General features: G+C 41.3%; 1 protein-coding gene across 1 annotated transcript in view; it reads right to left on the bottom strand.

The window, feature by feature from the left end:
* LOC133615528 (adenylate cyclase type 9-like) overlaps positions 1 to 13516 on the bottom strand; it is a 117215-nt gene extending 103699 nt beyond the window's left edge. Inside the window, exon 1 of the mRNA XM_061974172.2 lies at positions 11286 to 13516. Within this exon, the coding sequence (XP_061830156.1) occupies positions 11286 to 13092 (1807 nt within the window). The 5' untranslated portion in view covers positions 13093 to 13516. The remainder of the gene's footprint in view (positions 1 to 11285) is intronic.
* Positions 13517 to 13848: the final 332 nt, after the last annotated feature.

The following is a 13848-nucleotide window of genomic DNA, read 5'->3' as shown; positions in this document are numbered from 1 at the left end:
GAATATGTTGAAGGTGGAATGGTTTGAATCGGTTAAAAAATGTGGAAATGGTGGAAGTTTGAAAAACGGCCAATTCATTTTGAATGGGAAAAATGTCCGGGAAAACCTGGAATTCTGGGAAATCTGGGAATTTGGGAAATTTGTCAAGGGAAAGCCCGCAATTAGAATGGTGTCAATCGGATGAAAAAAGAGGAAGGTAGAGCGCGCCAAAATCTGGAGAAGAAGAACAAGATGACGTTGAATAAAAAATAGATGAATTTTGGTGTACAAAATCATATTAATGGTGTGAATGCTTTGGAGCATTCACACCATTAATGTTGCTTTCTTTTGTCTGTTGTGCAGCCCGGTAGCAAATGCGTCACGGACCGCTAGCGGTCCCCGGATCTGTGGTTGGGGACCACTGCTGTATAGGCATGATACTCGAAACCAGTTCTCCCGGTTGTTCGATAAGAAAAGAACCGAGAACCGACTCGAATCCCTTTTTGAGAACCGGTACCCGTTATCGAGACCACTATAGTAAAGAAAAAGAGTTGGTTCTTTATTCGAATCCCGTCCCGACCAGAAATGCCCTGTGAGACATCACAAGAAATTACGTCACGTAGCTCAGTCATTAGGCGCAGATAGCGAAAGTAGGAAAAACAATGGAAAGCGCTCCAAGGTGTAATAAAGTTCAAAACAAAAAGGTATAATCCAATGAATAACTTTACTGAGAGATTTGAGCAGGGTACAAACACATGACGAACACTTTTACGACCAACCGGAAACATAACAACCAGGCTAGCAACGCACCTCCTTTACGGCAGCTGTCGCAACGTTCTTAAAGCAACCGCAGCACATAAATATAAATACAACATATCTCCCTTTTTTAACTTTTGTTTTTCTTTCCTTGTAAACAAAACAAAATCACACTGTATATGTGTTGTCTGTCTACGGTAATTATAAATAATGCAGACGAGGCGTGTTGGCTGAGTTCTTGACGTTTACTTTCACAGCGTGCTCATAACCTCATTCTTAGCTGCCGGGTGGCGACATGCAACAACACTTTTCGGGGCTACCGTGCAAGCTCGTCACTCCCGTTGCATGCTGGGTAGTGTAGTTGTTATATTCCCTAGCTCATAACATCTTTCCCCCTATAAAAAAATAATGTTAACTCAATAAAGTGTATTTCTTTTTTTAGCTTTAACTTTTCATTTTTTAGCATTGTAACCACATTTGCAAACAACTTTTCTCTTCATAGAATTTTCTTTCAATAAAGAAATAAAGTGCAAAAAGGTCAAAGCATCATAACAAACAGTTATGTCAAATAGCAGCAGAAGTGCACTTTTTGGAGAGCTGTATTATTTTCAGTTTTGTGCCCAAGGGACTGATTTTATTTAACACTATATTATTATTTATACACCTATAGTGATCACAGAGACAGGTTGTTTTTGTGTTACTGTATATATTTGTTTTTCTGAAAAATCCCACTTAATATACTTTGGGTAACAACAGTCAATATTTATTTATTTTATTTTATTTTTTTAGGGTGGTAACAGTCAATATTTATTTATTTATTACATTTAATTTTTTTCTTATATAATAAAAGTGAGCTTTTGTTAAACCAAATATTGTGTTTTTTTTCCATATACAACAACCTATCTGGACTCGATAAGAGAATCGATAAGGAATCGGTTCGATAAGAGGATTCGATAATAGGCTCGAACTCGATAATTTCTTATCAAACATCATCCCTACTGCTGTATACCATTTACTGTATTTGTGGTCAAACTGATGTGTGTGACCACACTTGGGCTTTAAACCACAGGTCTAAGGTCCTTAAATATCTGCCAAACGCAACTGACCAGACAGCTAGGACGAGACAAAAATAGCTAACAATACATCAAGCATAGAATCCTAAACCGATATATAGTACAGACAATTGCTTCAGGGCAGTAAAAAGGTAGGAAACATCATTAAATCGACTGATGTTGCAACTGAGCAATAATAGGATAATAAGTACATATGTTTTGGACACAGCTCTTATCGTATTGGATATCTGCAAGTGTATTAGGGTTGATGTGCACCTAATGAGGCCACTGACTGTAGGTCAGAGCAGATTTATTTCACATCTCGGTTGCAATTGGTCAGGAAGCGATCCTGGCTATAGTTCAACCCGAGGGATATACGTATCTTGACAGTGAAAGGATTTTTCCCCCTTTTTTTTTTTTTTTTTTTAACAACACATAAAAAAAAACTCCCTAATGACAGCCAGCTCGCTCTCTCTCTCTCTCTCACTGGCTCAGCAAATCTACAGGGATCAATCTTAAAATGGGAATGGAATACACGACAAGGGAGTGATAAGACTGTCCGACACATTTATTCCGGGTCTTTAATGGTGAGAAGAAAAAAAAAACACACACAAAAAAACAGTTAGGCTGTGACAAAAGTGGTAGTCACTCATCAATCATAGAAATGAGGCAAGATGCAGGCCCATAAATCACTCGACCTAGTAAACAAAAAAAAGGCACTTTCACTGCGTGCCATTGCTTTTTGAGATATACTTTCAATGACTATATCTAATTTGTGAATAATTCATAATTGTTGTGAAACGCACTTGCAAGGAAGAGACTAAGTAAAAAGATAGCAAGGTATTTAAGCTCAAAGCAAGGATAAAACGCAGACATGACAGCATAGCTGCGGTTTCATTAAATGTTAATGCAATCTCTGGGGTTCAGATTAAGATTAAAGAGACTGGACACATTGAGGCCGGTGATGATCGTAATAGAACAGACCCATCGGGGACAAGGTAGAGACACAGTGGAGACTACATAGAGGTGACTGTGCTATTCTATGATGAACTGTCCTCTTAGGAATACCATACATTGTGAGTAACCAATCACTGCACACTATTTGTAGCAACCACTTATAACCTTGGAACTGCATGATAAGTAATATAGTGACTGCATGTCATGACTATATGTAATGGGGACGGCGTGGCTCGGGTGGTAGAGCGGCCACTTCACCCTTGCTCTTGATGGGCCGTGGTTAGCGCATTGCATGGCAGCTCCCGCCATCAATGTGTGAATGTGTAGACGTATGCGGCTCTTTAGTGCCGCCCTAGTGGCTCCCTGGAGCATTTTTAAAAAAGGATTGAAAATGGAAAAAAGGTGGGGGGAATATTTGTTTTAGTATGTTTTTTGTTTGAGGACAAACATGACACAAACATTCCCAAATGTTACAAAGCCCACTGTTTAATAAGTTTGTGTGTATGCTTCACTGATGAGAGTATTTGGTGAACATCGTTTTGTCCTACTAATTTCGGCGGTCCTTGAACTCACCATAGTGTGGACTGTGACGCAACAGTTTGTTTACATATAAAATCTTCCACTCCTCCTTTGTCTCATTATGTCCACCAAAAGTTTTATTCTGTGCATGAATGCACAAAGGTGCACTTTGTTTATGTTATCGACTTGTGTGGAGTGCTAATCAGGCATGTTTGGTCAGTGCATGATTGCAAGCTAATCAATGCTAACATGCTATTTAGGCTAGCTGTATGTACATATTGCATCATTAGGCCTCATTTGTAGGTATATTTGAGCTCATTTAATATGCTTTACTTTTATTCTCTTTGTATATAATTTAGTTTTGCATGTCTCATTACACATTATCTGTATGTACTATTGGCTGAATTTTAGATAGTTGTTTGTGTGCCATTTTGTTCCAGACCATAGCAAACATTACCTAGCTTGCCAAAGATTGTAATAAATCTATAAAAAGAAGACAGCCTGCCGTTTCCTTTAACTTGGACACACACATCTATACCTTTGGCCATTAAAAGCCAGTAATTTCAAGGAGTTATCTCACCTTCTGAGTCGCCTCTGGTTTACTAGTGGTTTCTAATGTTGTAAAAATGTGTAAAATAAATATTCAATTTCAAAATTTCTGTCAACGAAGATTTGCTTCAGCCTGCAACACAGTCATTTTGATAGTAGGCTATTATAGCTAATATAGTCATTTACGTCATGTGTTGCCTTTATTATAACACTTATATACGGATTGTAATTTTTTGCGGCTCCAGACAGATTTGTTTTTTGTATTTTTGGTCCAATATGGCTCTTTCAACATTTTGGGTTGCCGACTCCTGGTGTGGGTGAATGGGTGAATGTGGAAATAGTGTCAAAGCGCTTTGATTACCTTGAAGGTATACAAGTATAATCCATTTAATAGTTTTTGTAAACTTCTAGTCTTTAACTGTTGCACATAAAAGGGTGAAAAAGTTTCACACTATGCATTCCTACTACGATGCGAAACATCAAAGTTTGACTTGAAGTTTCTCACACAGCTCAATGTGCTCCACAAAAGGCCTACCGTAATTTCACTATTAAGCCAAATCACCACAGAATTTAGAAGTGTGTGTGACAAAACAAGCATGTGTGTGTAAAAATGGCGACTGAATAGGTGTCTCTCTAATAATGCAAACTTTGGCTGACGTCAACAACAGAATCCTGGAGGCCATTTCTGTATATTCTCTAACTCAGTGTTTTTCAACCACTTAGTTTGCCGTGAGATATTGTCTGGTGTGCCGTGGGAAATTATGCAACTTCACCTAATTGGTCCAAAAAATGTTTTGGGGCAAATCAATAATTATAATCTGCAAATAATGTGCCGTTGCTTAGTGTCTGTGCTGTGTAGAGCGCGGCAGGGTAACCATGTAATACTCTTCCATATCAGTAGGTGGCAGCAGGTAGTTAATTGCTTTGTAAAAGTCAGAATGTGTCAGGTCAGACAAGGATGGTTTGTTGTGATCCCAATATGCAGACCACAGCGGGAGACAGCGTGCAGGTAAAAAGGTATGTAATGCTTAAACCAAAAATGAACAAAAGGGAAAGGAAAAGGCAATGAAGCACAGGGAAGGCGATGCAAAACGATAGTGAAACTGAGCTGGCTAAAAAGTAAACAGAAACAGAGTGCTGGACGACAGCAAAAACTTGCAGCGTGTTGAGCAGAGATGGCGTCCACAAAGTACATCTGTACCTGACATGGCAATCAACAATGTCCACACAAAGAAGGATAGCAACAACTTAAATAGCCTTTCTTGCTAAGACAAAGCAGGTGCGGGGAATAGCGCTCAAAGTTAGACATGAAACTGCTACAGGAAAACACCAACAAAACAGGAAGGCAAGAACTAAAGCACTACACACAGGAAAACACCAACAAACTCAAAATAAGGCACGACGACCTGGTGGAGTTAAAATTTTTAACGTTTTTGCTAGTGGTGTGCCTCTGTATTTTTTGATGAAAAAAATAAGTCTTGCCTCAAAAAAGGTTGAAAAAAACCGCTCTAACTGTCATAGTACAGTACGTGTTTTGGTTACATTTTCATCCCGAATCATGTTATTTTCCTGCATGATTTGAAGATATCAGCAAAATACCCTCAATTGGAGAAAGACAAAGTCAGAACCTGCAGCCAAAGATGTTCCGTATATTAAGTGCTGTACAAGTTAAGTCACTTTTTGCCGCCGTGGCAGCACCAGGAGTCTGCACGCTTCCACCTCAGCGTGGAGCACACACACTAGTGGCTAATTTATGGAGCTTAAAGAGGACCTGTGATGATTTTTCTCTTTTCTGACTTATTATACGTGTTACAATACTGGATACATGTGTTAAAAAATGCCAAAGCATCATATAATAAGGTTCATGCGTTACCATGAATTGATTAACGTGGACCCCGACTTAAACAAGTTGAAAAACTTATTCGGGTGTTACCGTTTAGTGGTCAATTGTACTGAATATGTACTGTACTGTGCAATCTACTAATAAAAGTTTCAATCAATCAATCAATCAATGCATTTGGTCGTGAAATTACATTCACTTTTGGATGTTTGAGTCTTTCTTTAAGAGAGCCGTTTGTGACATTACAGGTTTACGGACGTACAAACCCCGTTTCCATATGAGTTGGGAAATTGTGTTAGATGTAAATATAAACGGAATACAATGATTCGCAAATCCTTTTCAACCCATATTCAGTTGAATATGCTACAAAGACAACATATTTGATGTTCAAACTGATAAACTTTTTTTTTTTTGCAAATAATCATTAACTTTAGAATTTGATGCCAGCAACACGTGACAAAGAAGTTGGGAAAGGTGGCAATAAATACTGATAAAGTTGAGGAATGCTCATCAAACATTTATTTGGAACATCCCACAGGTGAACAGGCTAATTGGGAACAGGTGGGTGCCATGATTGGGTATAAAAGTAGATTCCATGAAATGCTCAGTCATTCACAAACAAGGATGGGCGAGGGTCACCACTTTGTCAACAAATGCATGAGCAAATTGTTGAACAGTTTAAGAAAAACCTGTCTCAACCAGCTATTGCAAGGAATTTAGGGATTTCACTATCAACGGTCCGTAATATCATCAAAGGGTTCAGAGAATCTGTAGAAATCACTGCACGTAAGCAACTAAGCCCGTGACCTTCGATCCCTCAGGCTGTACTGCATCAACAAGCGACATCAGTGTGTAAAGGATATCACCACATGGGCTCAGGAACACTTCAGAAACCCACTGTCAGTAACTACAGTTGGTCGCTACATCTGTAAGTGCAAGTTTAAACTCTCCTATGCAAGGCGAAAACCGTTTATCAACAACACCCAGAAACGCCGTTGGCTTTGCTGGGCCTGAGCTCATCTAAGATGGACTGATACAAAGTGGAAAAGTGTTCTGTGGTCTGACGAGTCCACATTTCAAATTGTTTTTGGAAACTGTGGACGTCGTGTCCTCCGGACCAAAGAGGAAAAGAACCATCCGGATTGTTATAGGCGCAAAGTTGAAAAGCCAGCATCTGTGATGGTATGGGGGTGTATTAGTGCCCAAGACATGGGTAACTTACACATCTGTGAAGGCGCCATTAATGCTGAAAGGTACATACAGGTTTTGGAGCAACATATGTTGCCATCCAAGCAACGTTACCATGGACGCCCCTGCTTATTTCAGCAAGACAATGCCAAGCCACGTGTTACATCAACGTGGCTTCATAGTAAAAGAGTGCGGGTACTAGACTGGCCTGCCTGTAGTCCAGACCTGTCTCCCATTGAAAATGTGTGGCGCATTATGAAGCCTAAAATACCACAACGGAGACCCCCGGACTGTTGAACAACTTAAGCTGTACATCAAGCAAGAATGGGAAAGAATTCCACCTGAGAAGCTTAAAAAATGCGTCTCCTCAGTTCCCAAACGTTTACTGAGTGTTGTTAAAAGGAAAGGCCATGTAACACAGTGGTGAACATGCCCTTTCCCAACTACTTTGGCACGTGTTGCAGCCATGAAATTTTAAGTTAATTATTATTTGCAAAAAAAAAATAAAGTTTATGAGTTTGAACATCAAATATCTTGTCTTTGTAGTGCATTCAATTGAATATGGGTTGAAAAGGATTTGCAAATCATTGTATTGCGTTTATATTTACATCTAACACAATTTCCCAACTCATATGGAAACGGGGTTTGTACCTATGTGGGCACCATAGTACATTCGTTTCAACAAGCCTCCTCCCAAGTACAGCAGAGACTACTGCCTGCAGCCTCCGGTGTTATTCCTTCTTGTTTTATGCCATCCCACCTATAAAATAAATACTTCCATTTTCATTTGCCCACAACATTTTACACAAGACTGGTTTGCCAAAATTGACAAGCATGAAATTTAATCAGCCAGTAAAAAAGACGACTTGGTTTGAGGGAACACAAGAAAAGGTAGTATGAAATATTACTTTCATCTAACCGTGACATGCGCACAGTGACACCCACGTGCGTATATCTGCATTTTAAGAACTCTGGCTTCTTAGTGATTCCCAGAGCCCAATAACAGTCTGCGGGCTTTAGAGCGTTTTCTATTCGGGCTCCAGTACTCTGGAATGCCCTCCCGGTAACAGTTAGAGATGCTACCTCAGTAGAAGCATTTAAGTCCCATCTTAAAACTCATTTGTATACTCTAGCCTTTAAATAGACCCCCCTTTTAGACCAGTTGATCTGCCGTTTCTTTTCTGCTCTGTCCCCCTCGTTTGAGTCACACATCAAGAGTGTTACTAAAACGGCCTTCTTTCATCTCCGTAATATCGCTAAAATCCGTTCCATTTTGTCCACTAGCAACGCTGAGCTCATTATTCATGCGTTCGTTACGTCTTGTCTCGATTACTGTAACGTATTATTTTCGGGTCTACCTTTGTCTAGCATTAAAAGATTACAGTTGGTACAAAATGCGGCTGCTAGACTTTTGACAAGAACAAGAAAGTTTGATCCTATTAGGCCTATAATGGCTCACCTGCACTGGCTTCCTGTGCACTTAAGATGCGACTTTAAGGTTTTGCTACTTACGTATAAAATACTACACGGTCTAGCTCCAGCCTATCTTGCTGATTGTATTGTACCATATGTCCCGGCAAGAAATCTGCGTTCAAAGAACTCTGGCTTATTAGTGATTCCCAGAGCCCAAAAAAAGTCTGCGGGCTATGGAGCGTTTTCTATTCGGGCTCCAGTACTATGGAATGCCCTCCCGGTAACAGTTAGAGATGCTACCTCAGTAGAAGCATTTAAGTCCCATCTTAAAACTCATTTGTATACTCTAGCCTTTAAATAGACCCCCCTTTTAGACCAGTTGATCTGCCGTTTCTTTTCTGCTCTGCTCCCTTCTCCTTCGCGGAGGGGGGGGGGGGGGGCACAGGTTCGGTGGCCACGGATGAAGCGCTGGCTGTCCAAAGTCGGGACCCGGGGTGGAACGCTCGTCTGTGCATCGGTTGGGGACGTCTCTGCGCTGCTGACCTGTCTCTGCTCGGGATGGTCTCCTGCTGGCCCCACTATGGACTGGACTCTCACACTATTATGTTAGATCCACTATGGACTGAACTCTCACAATATTATGCTAGATCCACTCGACGTCCATTGCACCGGTTGCCCAGGGGGTGGGTCCCCACATCTGCGGTCCACTCCAAGGTTTCTCATTGTCCCATTGGGTTGAGTTTTTCCTTGGCCTGATGTGGGATCTGAGCCGAGGATGTCATTGTGGCTTGCGCAGCCCTTTGAGACACTCGTGCTTTAGGGCTATATAAGTAAACATTGATTGATTGATTTGTATACGCTAGCCTTTAAATAGACCCCCTTTTTAGACCAGTTGATCTGCCGTCTCTTTTCTGCTCTGCTCCCCTCTCCTGCGTGGAGAGGTTATTAGGTGACCACAGATGAGTCGCTAGCTGACAAGACAAAGATGATGCGCTAGTAATGTTTTTGGCGTCCTCTTTTACGGAATTCTACCACAGATGCTTGAGGAAATACGGAAAGAGCATGAGGAAACACACGCTACGGAGCCTATATACTATCATATTTTTGACACATGCATTCCAATGTCCAGCAAGAATAAAATCGCACCTGTCATCATCATAAAAGTTCACCAACAAAAAAGTAAGGTGGCTTTGCCGAGGCAGCGAATCAAGCTGAAAAAAATGTAACGTCCACATCAATGAGCATCCGACAAAACACATGGTGACACATCCAAGAAGGCACACAAGTTGAGAAAGCACGGGAAATTCAGGGCACTTGGAGGGTCATTGAAAATTGTGAAAATCAAAATCCATTGAAATTGAGGACAGGAAAGAAACCAAACTACTAGTTGTCAAAGACATCAAGGAACTGGACATTTGACATCATCTTGATGGCAAAGAAATAAAATACACAACTCATAAAGACTAGACATAAAGTCAACAACAACGACACAATAGAAACATAGATCATGCCAGGTTGTACAAAACAGTATAATAATAAACCACGGTAAAACTCCCAACAGTTTGTATTACTGTTCGAAATGTTTAATTATCGTAAAACTGCGACTGATTGCCACACTTTCAAAAACTCAGTGATAGTACTCATTTCCTAAAAAAGCTGCTAGCGCACTAATCGCTAAATAAATTAAAAGCTAACATGAATGCTAGACACAATAATTATTTAAAAATAAAATTGGTTAAAAAATTGTAGCGTGTGGATAAGAACTTTTTGGGCATATTCAACAATACCAATAATTTTGGTCACAATAACCATGACAACAAATGTTCCTATCATTACGTCACTGTAGATAAAACACAACGTTCATTGACTATCACCAATAAGTTATTACTTATTCATAATTTTCCAACACCTTCCTTCCTTTCTCACAGAAAGATAACTTGAAGGGGCTGATTAATTTTGCCTATCGTTCATAATCATTATGAGAGACAAGACAGATGTATTTTTCAATGCATTCTAACTCTTAAATAAACGTAAATAAGAGTTTGTTTACAATGGAGTCAATGGGATGACCTCTATTCCGCCCATAAAGCCCTCTAAATAACCATCCAAAAAGCACCAACAATACTCCATTTACATTTCTTGACCTGAATTTTAACCAAATCGTAGTGATATTGTTATAATAAGTGCTAACGCAGACAAACTATTTTTAGCAGCGCATTGACACAGAAAGTTAACTAGCTTGTTACTTCTATATTTACGTCATGTGCTGGTGAGCTGCTTTCTAGTGGTGATGCATTTGTATAATTATAAATGACCAAAATACGTAAATAAAATATGTATATGAAATCTTGATGGAGGTGTTTGGATGCTTTTAGAGGGCTTTATAAGCAGAATAGAGCAACTCTGATGGGCTCCATTGTAAGTGGACTTTTGATCGCATGTATTTACTAGTTAGAATACATAATAAAAAGAAAACATACAGTATTTGTTTTTTGTCTTACATAAGGATTGTGAATTATTCCTTTTCTGATATGTTGCATTGTTAAACTTCTCTGTAACAAATAAATCATAACCATGATCGTAATGTTACCCATATCAGTTTTAAAGTCATCTTTGAACCATGGCGACAGAAACATGCAATGCTGTGATCAACCGAGTTTTACGGTGTTCCAAGAACAATTAGTTATTTACGGACTGCTCAAAAACTGATTGAAATTATGGGAAATCACTGCGAGTTTCATGTTCCTGAGCAAAAAATACCTAACGAAAACTTGTTATGGAAATTAAGGTCATCTGGACGCTAAAGGTTTTTTAAAAAACCCAAAATAAAACACAAGACACGGTTAAGCAAAATGTCTTTTCAGGTAGACGGGTGAGACTTAACTATTAATTGGTCCTAAGTTATTAACTTTTTGTCTAATAATTATTGGATTTTGAGGCTATTTGTATTACATATATGCTAGGAGATGAGCACAACCGATGAGCACTGGAAAATAAAAAACTTACATAAACAGGCAATAACTTTGACCTACCTTTGAGCTGATCCACCACCACACTTTGTCCTATCCTCTCAATGACCTGTGCATCTTCATGTTGATAGCGGTCGTCGAGAAAGTTGGCGGTGGCCTGCGAGAGGTGGACCTTCCCGGCTACACCGAGCTGCTCCATCAGGTTGGCCAAGTTGACGTCGTTGGACCAAACGTCAAACTTGAAGCGCTTCATGCCGAGGATACCGCACAGGACGGTGCCGGTGTGGACGCCCACCCTCATGTTAACCATCTCCCTCTTCTCTTGGCAGAACTGTTCAATAGCCTGGATCATACCCAGGCCCATCTCCACGCAGCAGTAGGCGTGATCAGGCCTGGGTTCGGGGCATCCAGCCACACAGTAGTAGCAGTCCCCTAAGGTGCTGATCTTCTCACAGCCGGTCAGCTCACACAGCCGGTCAAAACGTCCGAACAAGTCATTAAGAAGGCCTACGAGGGCGTGAGCAGATTTGTTGGCGGACATTTTTGTAAAACCTACAATATCCGCAAAGAGGATGCTGACGGGCTCCATCCGTTTCATGTTGAAGGGTCTGAAGATGATCTGACCTCGAGGGATGGAGGTCTTCTTGCGTTTATTATTCTTGGGGCTGGAGATGACGGCGGCCGCTCCGCTCGTGGAGTATCGCTTCACGGAACTATCCCCGATGTCGTCATCACCTTGCTTCATCAGTTCATCGGCCACGAGCCGGGGCATGACGGAGTGGATCATTCGCTCTTTTAAGGCTTTCTCCACCTCCAGGTCCTTGCCGTGCATGATAGCTTGTCCCACTTTCAAGAAAGTGCTGCGTGAACGCACCTCAGACATGATGAACAGGTGAATACCAATGACGTGTGCAATCAGGTGGAGCAAGGCTTTGGCCGGTCCCAACCAGCGAAGGGTAGTCCAGTCTTTCTCGGGGGTTAAGCTCAAACTTCCAACTGTCTGGGTTACGTGGAACCAGCCCAAGATCTCAAAACAGACTGAATAGAGGAACCCGAGTAGGACTGACGCAAACAGACGGACATGAAGGACGCTGTAGAGCAACAGGAGGACTTCAATACTGAGTGAGAAGGTGCCAACAGGGGAGATACAGACAGGCCAAGCGCTACCCCCTACAATCTTTAGGTAGGATAGGTTGTGTGCAGTCCCACTGAAATCAGCAACATCTAATACATCAATGAGAGTCTCTGGATCTCTGAAACCGGACGTCTGAATCTGAGGTGCCAGGGTCAGCATGAAGGTTACGATAATGAGCAACAGGGAGGCTTGATTGTAGCAGCGAGAGTAGAACTTAGTAAACGTTAGCAGGAAGAGGAGGAGGCAGAAAAGGAGAAAGGACACAGTTGGAATAAGAAAGGCTATCCTGCTGCAGCGGGACGGGTTGGCAGCAAAGTAAAATCCCCAGAGGAGGGCCGTAGTCGCCAGGTAAAAAAGCACATAGCGGAAACGGCGTTGAGTTTGAGGGAAACATCGTTCCCGGCACGCTTCTTCCAAGATGGACGAATCAAACTTCGGGTCCCAGAAGTGACCGGCAGACCTCTCAAAAAGTTGAGGCACCCTCTTTTGCGAGCGGAAGCTCTTGACAAACGTTTTCTTGAGTCCAGACTCCCCGGAGCTACAGCTGGAGGAAATGCTGTACTTGCAGTGCTTGGATCCCGCCATGAAGGCTCCCCCAATGGAACCCAGGGGTCCACCTCCGTGTTTGTGTTTGACGCTACTGCCAATCCTCACGGAGACGCCCCCTTCGCCACTTGAGTCACAGCTCACCTCTGTGTTGTGAGGCAGTAGTTGTTGACGTTGGGGGGAGGCCATGTTGTTGTGCGCAAAATCCAAAGCAGAGCTGCTGATTCACAGCAATGAATGTCAAAAAGCTCTTATATGTAAAGGCAAATATTTTTATCTTAGCCTTTGGAAACTCCACCTGACTTTCCTAAGATTTTTGACTAGTCCATTGGCCTACTTTGACGTCAGTCCCTGCATTCCTGCGTGTTCCCATTTGTTTTGACGCACTGCAAGGCTCACTCTCTGCAGACCAGCACTCTTTTATTCATTGGAAAAATCACATTGAAGGACAACAAAATAGGATTGTTCAGCGCTTTGATCGAATACAGTTGAGGTTTTAGCCCTTCCAAAATCTTAATACCTAAACTTTCAGGCAACTCCAGCATCCCTATTGTGTATTTCCATAGACATATCCTTGTCTTATCCTGTATTTTCACTCCACTGAGTAAGCTTAGTGAGTGATCCCATTTGTTTTGACGCACTGCAAGGCTCACTCTCTGCAGCCCAGCAATTCATTGGAAAATCATTTTGGAGGACACAAAATAAGATTGTTCAGCGCTTTGATCGAATATTGTTGAGGTTTCAGCCCTTCCAACATCGCAATACCTAAACTTTCAGGCAACTCCAGCATCCTTATTGTGTATTTCCATGGACATATCCTTGTCATATCCTGTATTTTCACTCCACTGAGTAACCTCTGCTATGTCTTCAGCAAGACCTTGTGCAATGAGATCAAGAGGAAGGAAAAAAAGATACCTCAAGAGCTGTGCATGTCTGAGGCTATTT

This window comes from Nerophis lumbriciformis, linkage group LG22 (genome assembly GCF_033978685.3).
Source record: "Nerophis lumbriciformis linkage group LG22, RoL_Nlum_v2.1, whole genome shotgun sequence".
NCBI classification, from domain to species: Eukaryota; Metazoa; Chordata; class Actinopteri; order Syngnathiformes; family Syngnathidae; genus Nerophis; species Nerophis lumbriciformis.
This window is presented reverse-complemented; position numbering and strand designations above follow the sequence as displayed.